Below are 14,654 nucleotides of genomic sequence, written 5' to 3'. Positions count from 1 at the left end.
CCCCCCACCCCCTTCAACCCACTCCTCCTCCCATAGCAACAGTCTCCTCCATCATCATGAGACATTCATTGGATTTGGTGAATACATCTCAGAGCACTGCTGCACCTCATGGTCAATGGTCCACATCATAGCCCACACTCTCCCACGTTCCATCCAGTGGGCCATGGGAGGACATATAATGTCCGGTAACTGTCCCTGCAGCATCACCCAGGACAACTCAAGTCCTGAAAACGCCTCCACATCTCATCTCTTCCTCCCATTCCCCACACCCAGCAGCCACCATGGCCAATTTCTCCATACCAATGCCACATTTTCTTCGATTACTAATCGCAACATATGTAGTATTAATTTTAGATTATTAGTTTAGGCTTTGAGGCATAATTGTGTGAATATTTAGTTTAAAAACAAAAGTTAAGTCTTTTGAAAGGTTATAACATTGTTGCACATCTACCATGATTGATGGAGATTTTGAACTTTTCATTGACAAGAAAATAAGGATCATTATTCTCATCTTTTAAGCTCTGATAAACCTTTCTAATGTATTTTTGGGGACATTCTTTTTCTTAGGAGTCATATTGATTAAAGTTTTATACATTTTACAGATTTCAGCTACAATCCCTAAACTACTTTTTTTCTCAACAGTTATCAATAAACATTTAAATAGTTGATCAGGTTTAGAAGAAATCAAGTAGGTTTGAACCCATTCATTGATTGAGAAGCATTTATTCAGTACTTATTCTGAATATAGAAGTCTTCAAATCAAAAGATACTTTGGCCTATAAAGAAGTGCATATTTAAGACTTAGCTTTTATTCCTAACCTCTTATTGGTGTAGTTCAAAATGTCATTATTTGAGCATCAACAGCTGAAAATAATAAGTGTGAAATATGTAGCATTATGTTTGGCACATAATAAGCATTCAGTATGTGTGAGTTCCCTTCTCCACAAGTTGTATTTGAATATATAGTTCTTCTTAATAGATAAACTGTTGTTCGCTCACAGTTATTAAATGAAGCGATTACTTTTCTAGTTTTGAATGGAATAAAATAATGGAATACAGGGACAGTTTTTCATCTTTCATCTTCTTGATCTTAGGGTGGTTTTGGCAGATCTGCTTGACTAGGTCTGGTATTCCCTTTGTCCCTTCAGCTCTATTATCTTCCCCTCCCAAATTGGGTACTAGGAGGACAACATTCATGAATGATACTTTTGTATCATTTGGATAAAGATAATAAGGGAAGTTACTTTATGATATTTATAGAAATTTATTGTCTTTGAAAAAATTGAAATTTGAGCTACAATTACAAATTAATAGAATGAGGGTTTCTTTTTAACCCCATAGAGTTTTCCCAACACTTTGGGTAAAGAGGTGTGGCATGGCTTCTTTGTTTTTTTGTTTATCATTCCTCATTCATTCAATAAATACTTGATTGAATCCCTGTTATTTTCCTTGCATATAGCTTCACAGGGCTGTTTCTCATGCTGTCCTTCTCTGTAGCCAAGATGTTGATACACCAGAGCGTCACCTACTAGTGTGGTGTTCACGTCTCTCCTCTCATCCATGACCTGCTACCAGGCCACACACAATTCGCCAGTCTACCTTTGCTCTTATTTGAGGGTATGTGAGATAGGAAGGATGAATCAGGGTGTACATTTCATTATTTGGCATATGAAAAGGAGTGAGGTTGGCATCAGGAAGTCAGGGAATTTGAATATGTAGAGGTTCAGATGAGTGTTGAGTCCATAAAAGCTTATTTCTACTGGATATGTTTCTTGTGATATTTGCTCCTGTGCCATTTTTTAAAACTGTCAAGAGGAAATGTGTTGAGTTGTCTTAAATAGGGCTTTAAATTAAAAGGCATTTTCAGTTTTTCGTTTAGTTAATTTTCGAAAGATTGTAAGCAAATTTTTTTGACTTTACCTTTGTTATAGTTTCTGAAATCAGGTGAAACAATTTGTCTTTTTATTTTATAAATTAAACATGATTTGATACTTCCCATTCTTTTATTATAAAAGGTATTGTTTGTGTTTGCCATAGAGTTACAATGGCTTCAGCCTTTCGCCTTTCTTTGAAGCCAAAGGTCAGTGACAACATGACTCATTTAATGGTGGATTTCTCTCAGGAGAGACAGATGCTGCAAACTTTGAAGTTTTTGCCAGGTAAATATATGTATTACATGTAAAGTTTTATATAAAAACTTTTTTTCTGCAAGATTTTTCTGTCAGAAAAAAAAATCATTTTTTCTCTCCATTCAGCTCAGGAACAATGACAATTTGCTAGTCTTCATTTTTAGAGATCCAAGTCAACCATAATTTGACATAAAACTCTTTAAGTTTTATGAATTTTCTTTTTCCTTCATAATGCCACATTCTTAGATTTTAAAAAATTTCAGGGAGCAGATGTAGCTCAAGTGGTTGAATGCCTGCTTCCCTTGTACAAGGTCCTGGGTTCAATCCCTAGTACTTCCTGAAAACAAAAACAATAAAACAAAAAAACTACTCTCATTGGGGAGCAGATGTAGCTCAGTGGTTGAGCACCTGCTTCCCATGTACAAGGTCCCAGGTTCAATCCCTAGTTCCTCCTAAAAAAAAAATTCATTTCAGTCACCATTTGTAGCAGTTTGGCTTTCTTTTGGAGGCCATTATTAACAACAAAAAAAAAGAGAAGAATCTAATTGCAGTGTTACCCTACTAGGATACAGCTGAATTGAAATGTATATAGTGAGGAATTAGTTGAATCCAAGCTGGGTTCTCCCACAAATTGTGACTGTCTCTTTTTTTAAATAAGTTTCACTATAATATACTAAATAACATAACAGTGAAGCTCGTTTTAGTAATTAAAATGATATGTCCATTTGTTGATTCTTATTTATCTATTTATTTATATTTTCACTTGCCCTGCTGTTTTTTCTCTTTCATTTTTTATTTTTAAAGAAGCTTTAAATTGCATAAATGTTAAATCAAAAATATAGGGGATTCCCATAGACCCCACCCCCTCCTCCTCCCATACTTACCCTCATTAACAACACCTTTCATTTGCTACAATTGATGAACACATATTGAACCATTGCTACTAACCATGGACTATAGTTTAATTATAGTTTATGCTTTGCACTGCACTATTTTATAGGTTTTGACAAAATGTATAATGGCCTGTATCTGCCATAACAATGTCATGCAGGACAATTCCAATGTCCCCAAAATACCCCATGTTACACCTATTCTTTCCTCTCCCTCCTCTCAGAACTCTTGTGACCACTGCCTTTATACCAGTGATACAAGTTCTTCCGTTGCTAGAATAATCACGTCTGCCTAAGTCTGTAGTTGTATTCCCCACTGTTTGTTCGTTCCTCAGTCTCGAGGATTTTGAGATGGTGATGCCCGCTCTTTTATGCTTATGCCCATCTTAACAGTTTAACAGTGCTTTAAACTTCTGAGCGCTCTAGAGACATCTAGGCAGGGCAGACAATCTCAGGAAATTGGTACCCTGTGAGTGGACCTTACTTTGTAATATATGGTCCCCAGTGTAACAGAGTTAAACTCAGTTATTATTTCCCTGTCATGATGCTTTGCCCCTTTTATTTGAACCTATAATTAGCACTATACTCATTAAATGTATGTCCCAGAGACTTAAATCTTTGGCCTGTTGTTCATATGCCGGTTGAGCCCTGAGTCTCAGCAGAGTGCAACACCTCTCTCCAGTTCATTGCACTCACCTAAGACAACTAACAAAAGGATGATGATGGACAGCGCCCATCCCCCAAAATAGAGTATCTACAGTGGCAAGTAAGACAGTTCCATCCGTCTGTCCCCATGGGATCTAAGCCCTCTCTCAATCAGAAACAGTGTCTCTTTATGCCAGTTCCGTGGAACTTTCAGTACAGATTTATACCTCAGTTTAAATGTAAAAGTGCTACATGCAGTAGGCCTTTATGTTTTCATACATGTAGGCAAAGCAAAGCATGTTATATCCATGAATGCCTTTGGTCTATTATCTTGGCAAAGAATAGTAGTCTTCTTTGCTTATGTTGCAGTAATAGAGACTAACATTTGTTATGTATTGTTGGGACAAAAACCCAACAAAACAGATGAAGGAAGTTAACTAACTATAATGACAAGTGATAAATACATCTGTGGTTGCCAGTTGTCCTTCTTATAAGGTATATCAAATTTCAGGTATTTATTTGTACAATTACATGCACGAAAGAGTTGAACTTTGACATCTATAGTGAATGGAGATTTTTCTTCCTTCCTCCGTGCCTCTTCCGTTCTTTCCCCTGAAGATTTAAAATTTAAATCAAAAACCTTCCATCTTGGTCTTGGTCTTGATTATTTTGCTAAGGTGTTTAGTTTACTTTATTTGCTAGATCTCACATTGCTTGGCCTTTTAATTTTTGTATGTAACTTTTTTATTAATGGACTCTTTTAAGAATGGTTTTAGATTTACAGAGACATGAGCAGATAATAGTTACCATATATTTGTTATCTCCCAATTATAGTTTCCCTTATTATTAATATCTTGCATTAGTGTGGTACATATGTTAAAATTGATGAACTGATATTGAAAAATTATTACTATAAGTCTATAGTTTACATTGGGATTTACATATTGTTTTATAGTTTTATGAGTTTTGAAAAATGTATAATGTCATATATTCCAGTATCATGCATTGTAGTTTCACTGCCCTAAAACTTTCCTGTGCTCTACTGATTCATCCTATCCCCCACCCCTGAATACCTGGCAACCACTGATCCTTTTATTGTCGCTATAATTTTCCCTTTTCCAGATGTCATATGGTTAGAATCATACAATATGTAGTCTTTTCAGACTGCTTCTTTTCACTTTGCTCTAAGCTTTAAATTTTCTATGTGTCTTTTCATGGCTTCATAGCTCATTCCTTTTTATTGCTGAATAATATTCCATGTATAGATTTACCACAGTTTGTTTATCCATTCACCATTCACCTTTTTAAGGACATTCTGATTACTTCTAGTTTTTGGAGATTTTGAAGAAAGCTGCTATAAACATTTGTGGACAAGTTTTTTAGTGGACATTAGTTTTCAATTCCTTTGGGTAGATATCTAGGAGAGCCATTGCTGGATCATATGGTAAGACTATGTTTGGCTTTGTAAGAAACTACCAAAGTCCCATATCATTTTACGCTCCCACCAGCAATGAATGAGAGTTCATTCCTATTGCTCCCCTTCCTTGTCAGTATTTAATGTCAGTGTTTTGGATTTTAGTTATCTAATGAATGGGTATGGTATCTCGTTGTTATAATTTGTAATTCCTTAGTGACATATGATGTGGAGCATCTTTTCATATGCTTATTTGCCATCTGTATATTTTCTTTGGTGAAGTATCTACAGATCTTTTGCCCATTTTTAAATTGGATTTTTTTTTAGTGTTGAGTTTTAAGTGTTGGCATATCTTTTGGATACAAGTCCTGTATCAGACCTGTCTTTGGTTTGTCTTTTCATTCTTTTAACAGTGTCTTTTGCAGAACAAGTTTATACTTTAAATGATGTCCAGTTTTTCTTTCATGGATCATGCTTTTGATGTATATAAAACTCATTCCCAAGACGAAGGTCGCTGAAATTTTCTGTTAACTTCTAGAACTTTTATAGTTTTGCATTTTTTTATTTGTCTGTGATCCATTTTGAGTTAATTTTTTGTGACTGGTATAAGGGCTGTGTCTAAATTCATATTTTTGTTTAGAATGTCTTATTGTTACAGCACCACCTTTTGAAAAGGCTGTCCTTTCTCCATTGAATTACCTTTTCTCCTTTGTCAAAGATAAGTTGACTGAATGTATGAGGGTCTATTTCTGGGATCTTTATTATGCTCCATTGAGCTATTCATTCTGTTAATCTATTCTTTCACCTGTATCACACTGTCTTGATTACTGTAGCTTTATAAGTCTCGAGGTTGGGTAGTGTGAGCCCTTTGACTTTGTTCTTCAGTATGACATTGCCTATTCTGGGTCTTTTGCTTCCTTCTCTCTCCATTTCTTTATTTTATTTTATTTTTTTAAAAAGATTTATTTATTTTATTTCTCTCCCTTCGCCGCCGCCCCAGTTTGTCTGTTCTATTTGCTGCATGTTCTTCTTTGTCCGCTTCTGTTGTTGTCAGCGGCACAGGAATCTATGTTTCTTTTTGTTGCATCATCTTGTTGTGTCAGCTCTCCGTATGTGCAGTGCCATTCCTGGGCAGGCTGCACTTACTTTCGCGCTGGGCGGCTCTCCTTACGGGGCGCGCTCCTTGCGCGTGGGGCTCCCCTACACGGGGGACACCCCTGCGTGGCACGGCACTCCTTGTGCGCATCAGCACTGCACATGGGCCAGCTCCACAGGGGTCAGGGAGGCCCACAGTTTGAATTGCAGACCTCCCATGTGATAGATGGACGCCCTAACCACTGGGCAAAGTCTGCTTCCCTCTCCACTTCTTTAGATCTTTAGATCATAGTTGGCTTCTTTCATCAGAGTCTTGTACTTTTCCTCAGATCTTCTACCTATTTTGTTAGATTTTGTACCTAAATATTTTTCCTCTTTTCTTCTGCTAATGCCTTTTCTGCTTCCTTGTTTTTGTTTTATTGTGGTGCTATCGTCAATGGTATTGTATTAATTTCAAATTTTTTGTTTTTGCTGATATATAGGAAAGCAGTTGACTTTTGCATATTTAAATTATATCCTGTAATCTTGCTATAATTGCTTATTTAGTTCCACTAGTTTTTTTTTGTTTCCTCTTTGGGATTTTCTATACAGACAACTATGTCATCTGTGAACAAGGACAGTTCTATTTCTTCCTTCCTAATCTCTATATCTTTTATTGCCTTTTCTTATTGCATTAATTAGGACTCCCATTACAATGTTAAATAGGAGAAGTGAGGGGATATCCCTTGCCTTGTTGGATATCCCTTGCCTTGTTGGAAAAATATTTTATGGAAAAGGGATGGATTAATGCTCATGCATATTAAATGTGGCTCCTTTCTCCAGTTTATTTTAATGTATCCTGGAACTCTTGGGAGAAACATTTAAAAATCCCTATGTATTTTTTAGGAGGGACAGTTCATTTTTGTTTGGTGCTAATAGCAATTCTTTCATAAACTAGGTTTAAAAATATAGTGAAAATACATTTTTTGTAATAAACTTTATTTTTAGAGAAGTTTTAGGTTTACAGAAAAATTACACTGAAAATATAGGTGTCTTAGTTTTCCAGAGGCTGCCCTATGCAAAAATACTGGAAATGTATGGCTTTCATAAAGGGGCTTTATTTAGGGTAAAAAACTTATAGTTTTGAGGCTGCGAAAATGTCTAAATCAAGGCATCGTTCAGATGCTTTCTTACTGAAGGTCAGCTCCTGGCAGATCCTCTCTGCCAAGTCGTGAGGCAAGATGGTGGCTCTGCTGGTCTTGCTCTACTTTGTCCTGGAGTACGGCTGTGAGCGATCGTTCATCTCTCCCTGGGCCTCATCTCCTTGAGCCTCTGGGGCTTCTCTGTCTTTCTGCAGCTGTAGGTGAACCTGGAGTTCTCTCTCACATGGCAGGTCAAAATGGCAGAGCTCCCTTTCCTGTGTGTCACCTCTCTCGCTGAGTATTTTTTGTTTATATAAGAGCCAGCAAGAGCATCAAGACCTAACATGGATGATGCCTCACTGACATAATCCAGTCAAAAGCCCTAAAGTGATTTAATCAGGTAGTCTCATCAAAGGTCCCCTAATTGAATTTAATGCACTCAAAGGGCCCCCCGCACCCACAGGAATGGATTAGTTCAAGACCAGTATTTTCTGGAATTCACAAAATTCAAACTATCACAATAGGGAATTCCCATATAACCCCCCATACCACACCCACACCCATACATACAGTTTCCCCTATTGTTAACTAAATCTTACATTGGTGTGGTACATTAAAATTGATGAACCAGTAGTGGAGCATTGCACTAATCAAAGTTTATAGTTTACATTATGGTTACACTTCGTGCTGTACAGTTTTATAAGCTTTGGCAAGTGTGTCATGTCATGTGTCCATCAATGCCATATCATATAGAATAGTTTCACTGCCTAAATATGCCCTGTGCTCCATCTCTTCAGCCTTCCCCCTCCTTTCTGAGCCCTTGGCAACCACTATCTTTATATCGAGGTTACATGTTCTTCTGTTAACAGTAAATCTACTTTGGTTTGTAGTTACACTCCCCTCTTATGTTTGTTCATTGCTTAATATTGAGGGATTTGAAATTAAGACTGCTCTGATTTCTTTGGGCTGAGAGGGTACTTAGATATTATGGAGCAGGTGGAAGGAAGTTTTTGTTTGCAGATATAGATACTTTCTGTTTTTTTTTAGGATGGGACTTGTCCATCATTGTTGAAAATATAAATTTGAATTATTTTAATTACTGGATTCAAATCAGTTGTTTTTTTGATACTAATTTATTTCATATCCTACAGGTATTTGATAATAACAGATTAAAAAGTATAAATGTGGTCATTCTTGACTGCTTCTTTATCCTTAGCATGTGGAAATTTGTTTTTTTGCCAAGTATTTTATAAACATTGGATATGTCCATGAAATCTTTGAAACCTGAATATTTATAGTTTCGCAATAAAAGGTGCTTTGAAGAATATTTTTCATTTATAGGTTTTCCTTTCTACTAACCTAATTCACTCGAATGGTTCAAAAGTATAATGCAAAAAAATGTTTGGATGACTTACATAAGTATTTGATTAGAATTATGATAATTTATTTTTTTTTCTGCAGTTCCCAAAGCTCCAGAAATAGATCCAGTAGAGTGTTTGGTGGCTGACAACTCTGTAACAGTAGCTTGGAGAATGCCAGAAGAAGATAAGAAGATTGACCATTTTATACTGGAACATAGGAAAACTAATTTTGATGGACTTCCACGTGTAAAGGATGAGAGATGCTGGGAGATCATTGATAATATTAAGGGTACTGAATATACACTGTCAGGTAAAAGAACCATCTTTCATGAATATCATTCTCAGAAAATAAATGTAATTGTGAATAATATTTTGAGTAACTTGAAGGAATGAAGCTAAGTTTCTCTAGCCAGGCTGACTTCAGATATTCATTATAGAAGTGAATTTCTCTTAAAATATCAAGAAAACTTTAGTTTTAGTTGCTTTTGGATATTTGTAACCTGGCAAAACAATGTATATAAAACAAGAATAAAGGTATGTTCTGAAAACAATATTTCAGATTAACATTTAGTTTTTAAATTTTTATTTTATTTTATTCTTATCTTGGTTTTCTGATGAAATAAAACAGTTGTTGTGGGGAAGCGGATTTGGCTCAACTGATAGAGTGTCCACCTACCATTACGGAGGTCCAGTGTTCAAACCCAGAGCCTCCTGACCTGTGTGGTGGGCTGGCCCATGCACAGTACTGATGCGCACAAGGAGTGCCCTGCCAGGGAGGGGTGTCTCCCACGTAGGAGAGCCCCCCACACAAGGAATGTACCCCATAAGGAGAGCCACCCCAAGCAAAAAAAGCGCAGCCTGCCCAGGAGTGGTGCTGTACACATGAAGAGCTGACATAGCAAGATGACGCCACTAAAAAAAGAGACACAGTCCCAGTGCCGCTGACGAGTGCAAGTGGACACAGAGAGCAGACAACAGGGGCAGGAGGAAGGGGAGAGAAATAAATAAAAAATAAATCCTAAAAAATAAAAAAAAATTGTTGGGAGCAGATGTGGCTCAAACAGCTGAGCACCTGCTTCCCACATAGGAGTTCTGGGTTTGGTTCCTGGTGCCTCCTAAAAACAAAAAAATAAACGAACAGACAACAACAAGCCCACAAGAAAACCAACTCAGGAGCTAATGTCACTCAGTGGTTGAGTGCTGGCTTCCCACATACAAGGTCCCAGGTTCGATCCCTGGCCCAGGTACCTCAAAAAAAAAAAAAGGGATGTTAATTTTTCAGATGTACACAATACCCACATTTCATGGGTACTGTAAATACTGTTGCTTTTTACCCTTTTAGGATCAGCTTCACCTTAGTACTTAAAATAAAATAGAGCTGTGGCATGATATTAGAAATTTGCATGCTAGCCTTTTGAAAATCCTTCAAAAACCTATCTCAGTATATATTAGGGACTTTGTCGATATTTGAAATGGCCAAATACTTCCTGAGTTGGTCAGAGTTTGTCATGAGTGAACAATATTAATAGCTACCATTATTGAGCCACTCATATTTGTCCGTAGCTATGTATTTTATTTAATCTCATTTAATCCATCAGTCATCTCATTTAATCCTTGCAGTTATGAGGTTGACTTTATCATTCCTGTTTTACAGATACAAAATAAGCTTGGAAAAACAAAACAAAACAAAAAACAGGCTTGGTGAAGTTCCTAAAGATCCCTAATTTTTGGCCTGAGATTCTAATCTATGGCTGACTTCAGAGTTTGTGCTACTAATCTCTATGCTTCTCTTTTTAAATTCATTTTCACATAAACAGACAATGGCTTATAAATATAAAAAATTCTGTAGAGTATCTACTTTTCAGAATTTGATATTATTATAAATTGTGGCATCTTTCCTTAAATGAAATAATATTTTTAACAAGACTTGAAAAGGCACCCTTTTGATATATCAGAGTTAAAAAAAAAAAATTGTAGGTAAGTCATACTTCCTCTTATTTTAAGCATTATCACCCATATAAATTTTTATTCTTTCTGACCAAGTAGATATATCTAAGGGAGGAAAAATATCAGTTTGAAGGTGTATACTCAGTCTTTGGGGTAGATATTCTAGTTTTTCATATCTGAAAACCATTTCTATTTTTTTCAGGCTTAAAATTTGATTCAAAGTACATGAATTTCAGAGTACGAGCTTGTAACAAGGCTGTGGCTGGAGAATATTCTGATCCTGTCACTCTAGAGACCAAAGGTAAAATCAGAAGTTATTTGTAGAGATAAAACAAAATTTAGCATCTAAAGTTATTCAAGACTTTGTTGATAGGAAGCATTTCATGTGTGGTTGCATTCTCCTCGCTACCCAAAATCCCAAAAGTGGTGATTATAAGATGGAGAAAATAGGACTTCAGTAATTAATAAATAAAAAAGTAACAAAGTTGGCTGCACATTGATTAACCAGATCACCAGGGTAAGACTAAACTTGAAATATTCTGTGAAGGCTTTGTTACTACTGTTTCATCAGTGTCTGGAATATAGAAAATTACCAATAAATACTTTCTGGAATTAATGAATTATTTGAAATTCAATTAAGTATACTCATTTGACCTCTCAGCTAGCTCTTTTACAAGTCATGAAAATCCTAGAAGTTCTGAATCATTAAAAGGCATCCTTTTTTTTTTGTATTAAAATATTTTATCATTCAAACTTAAATTTTAAACAATGTATGCATACATTGTGGGAGGGCTTCCTTTATGATTGTATACAGATGGGTAAAATCAACTGAGATGTTTTCCTTTATGATTGTATGTAGATGGGTGAAACTGACTGAGATGACGATGTATTTTCTGGTGGGTGCTTAGTTTACAGGATTTCAGTATAGTATAAATATGCAGCCATCACTGAGATTTGCCCAGTTTTCCCAGGGAATGCATTGTGGCTCAATAATGGAGGAAGCACATCTTCTGCACAGTTCAGGTTTATTTATTAATTACTATTAATTTATTTATTTAATTACTATTAATAAATAATCTTATTAATGCTTATAGAGCATTTTCACAGTTCTTCATTTGATTAGTAAAATCATCTTGAGATCTATAGATTAGATTTTTTTTTAAAGATTTATTTATTTTTTAAATTTCTCTCCCCCCCCCCCAGTTTTCTGCTCTCTTGTGTCCATTCGCTGTGTGTGTGCTTCTGTGTCTGCTTCTATTCTTGTCAGTGGCACCGCGAATCTGTGTTTCTTTTTGTTGCATCATCTTGCAACTCATCAACTCTCCGTGTGTGCAACGCCACTCCTGGGCATGTTGGACTTTCGCGCTGGGCGGCTCTCCTTACGGAGCACATTTCTTGTACGTGGGGCTCCCCTGTGCAGGGGACACCCCTGCATGGCATGGCACTCCTCGTGCGCATCAGCACTGCACTTGGGCCAGCTCCACAATGGATCAAGGAGGTCCTGGGTTTGAACTGTGGACCTCCTATGTGATAGGCGGATGCTGTATCCATTGAGCCAAGTCTGCTTCCCTGGACATTATTGATGCCTGTTTTTTATATGAAGAAAGCAAAATGCAGATATTTCAATGACTTGAATTAACTAGGAAGGATCTGAATAATAATTCCTTTCCAAGTTCTGTGCCAGCTTTGGAACCTCTGATCTCTCTCTCAGATCAATTTGGATTTAGTTAAAACTCCTTTTTATTGCAGAAGATTATCCAGGTATTTCCCTATTTGAACGTCATAATTGTAGGTATCCTCCCAATTGTGAAACCGTTGTCTGGGTCACTTCCAGAATGAAACCTTACACATTGTTGTAGGTTTTTGGGCCTTACAGGGTGTTACAGTGACTTTTTTTTTTCTCCGGTTACTTTTAGTTCATACAGCATTTGAGTGGGTTTACATGCCAGAAGTTTGCTATGATTTGGAAGATGATATAAAAATACCCTATCATAAGAAAACAAAATATGAGGCCCATATGTTATTGCCAAACATACTCAGGAAAATATATATCACAAAGGTCTACAAAGAACTAACTTGAAGAAATTTGTTGAGTTATCCGATGCTTTTATTTGAGAACTATAGATAACTTAGCCAAGAAATGTAATTATATTCACTTATGTGTTTTATCACACTGAGATTTTTCTTCAGAGATTTTTACCATTTCAAATTATAATCACAGTCTTAGGCAGATACTCTCTTTCTGCATAACTTGAACTGTTCTGAGTCCTTAGTAGGGTGACACTGCATTATTATCATCATCATAATTCCCCTTTAGGAGCATCATTTCTTTTTATTCTGTTCTTTTAATTTACTTTTTATATTTAGTGATCAAACTTGGACCTAATGTAGTGAATTGTTGCATTTTATGTAAATTCTGGTTTTTATAGTTTTCTTGGAGCTGGGCTGGCATCTCTTAGCAGTGTTCGGGTCTTAGCAGTGTTTGGGTCCTAAATCCCCAGGCCAAGGGAATCCAAGGGATTTAGAAAGAGAGACTAAGTTGATTTTATTCTTTTTATGGGTTTGTCACTGTTGGGTAAATACCTGGAATGGGAATAGACTGGAACTCAACCCTGAGACACACTAAACAGTGATCCTGACAGTCAGGGAAACCCAGAACAATGTCTCTAATGTGGCTTTGGGCCACACGTTTTCTAGAGTTATTCTATATCATTGGAGTGGCTACTAATGAGAGCAATAGCTCCATAGGAAAAGTCCAGATTCAAGAAAATACATTGAACAACTCTTTACTAATTTATTTGGCTTGCTGCTACTTTTTTTTTGGCCAGCCAATAGAAGTAAGCTTATGAATGAAGAGAAGGGGAGAGAGAGGTAGATAGTGAGGCATCTCAGAATTTCATATCCTGCCACTTACGGTCCTTGGTATGGAAAACTGCAAAATTGTTTACTTCTGCTGTTCCAATATAAGTAGCACTGTCTCTTCTGGTGTTGAAATTGCCAATAGTGTCAAGAGTAATGCAGGTTCTGATGACCAAAAATTTTAAGGTATATTATCCCTTCCTTCCCTGTGAAGGTAAATCATGTCATATTAATAAATTTCAAATAATTCTCCAATCTCAAATGGTAGTGGCTGTAATATTTTATAGCGCTAAGAAAGCAATGACCAGCACAAATTAAACACATGAAAAATATCTGTACTCTGGTCTTTAGTCCCTTATTTTCACAGAAAGATATGGAAACTAATATCCAGTTATATTGCAGTACTTAATACCAGGCCAGGACTAACATTTGGGACCTGCTCTTGCTTTCAAGGCTGGTCTATTTTTGTTTTTTGTTTTTAACTCTACTGTACTACATATCTACTCTATGATCCCTGTTGTCATAATAGAGTCTCTATGACTTAACTGAGTTCCCCAAAAGAGATAGTATCCAAACGAGGGTGCAGGGGTGGGGAGGAGATTGCACCCCTGGGGTTGAAGCCCATCACTTTCCATCTGGGTCTGTCATATTCGATCGTTCTCTTTTCAGGTGGAGGTATTCTTGTTCTTGCCACTCTTGATACCAGGATTGCTACTGGTCCTTCTGCCCATCGAGTCAAACAATAGAGAATAGTCTAGGATTTTAAGAAGCATTTGAGACTTGATGGCACTTAGATTTAAATCCATTTTTTCTTTCTCTCAAAACTGTAGATGCCCTCACATACATTACTTATTATCTGATACAGAGATTAACCTTGTTTTCTTCAGGCTGTTTATTTCTTGGTAATACAGGGCTTCACTGCAGCTCAGTGTGTTTTCTACTAGATTAAACTGCTTATTTGCAGAAGCAGAGTGTAGCTTCACTTTTTAGTGTCCTATCCATTAAGGAATTCTATTTCCATTTTTACTGAAGAAATGCATTTTTTTTCTTTCTGTAAGTTCATTTCTGTTTAGATGTAGATGTTGAAAGCTTCTAACTTAGAAAGTAAGACATTTCCTAGAAATTCTTGTGTCAGTAAATTTTTATTTAGGATGTTTTATAAATAAGGACAATGAACAATGGGTCAGATGTAT

General features: G+C 36.4%; 1 protein-coding gene across 3 annotated transcripts in view; it reads left to right on the top strand.

The window, feature by feature from the left end:
• The window catches only part of FSD1L (fibronectin type III and SPRY domain containing 1 like), a 73,161-nt gene that overhangs the window by 36,042 nt on the left and 22,465 nt on the right, over positions 1 to 14,654 (top strand). For all 3 annotated transcript variants that reach the window (XM_004462341.5, XM_004462340.5, XM_058302581.2), the window contains exons 6-8: positions 2,038 to 2,159; positions 8,756 to 8,965; positions 10,805 to 10,903. In XM_004462341.5, the coding sequence (XP_004462398.1) occupies positions 2,038 to 2,159; positions 8,756 to 8,965; positions 10,805 to 10,903 (431 nt within the window). The remainder of the gene's footprint in view (positions 1 to 2,037; positions 2,160 to 8,755; positions 8,966 to 10,804; positions 10,904 to 14,654) is intronic.

The sequence above is a fragment of the Dasypus novemcinctus genome, chromosome 8 (assembly GCF_030445035.2).
Source record: "Dasypus novemcinctus isolate mDasNov1 chromosome 8, mDasNov1.1.hap2, whole genome shotgun sequence".
NCBI classification, from domain to species: domain Eukaryota; kingdom Metazoa; phylum Chordata; class Mammalia; order Cingulata; family Dasypodidae; genus Dasypus; species Dasypus novemcinctus.
This window is presented reverse-complemented; position numbering and strand designations above follow the sequence as displayed.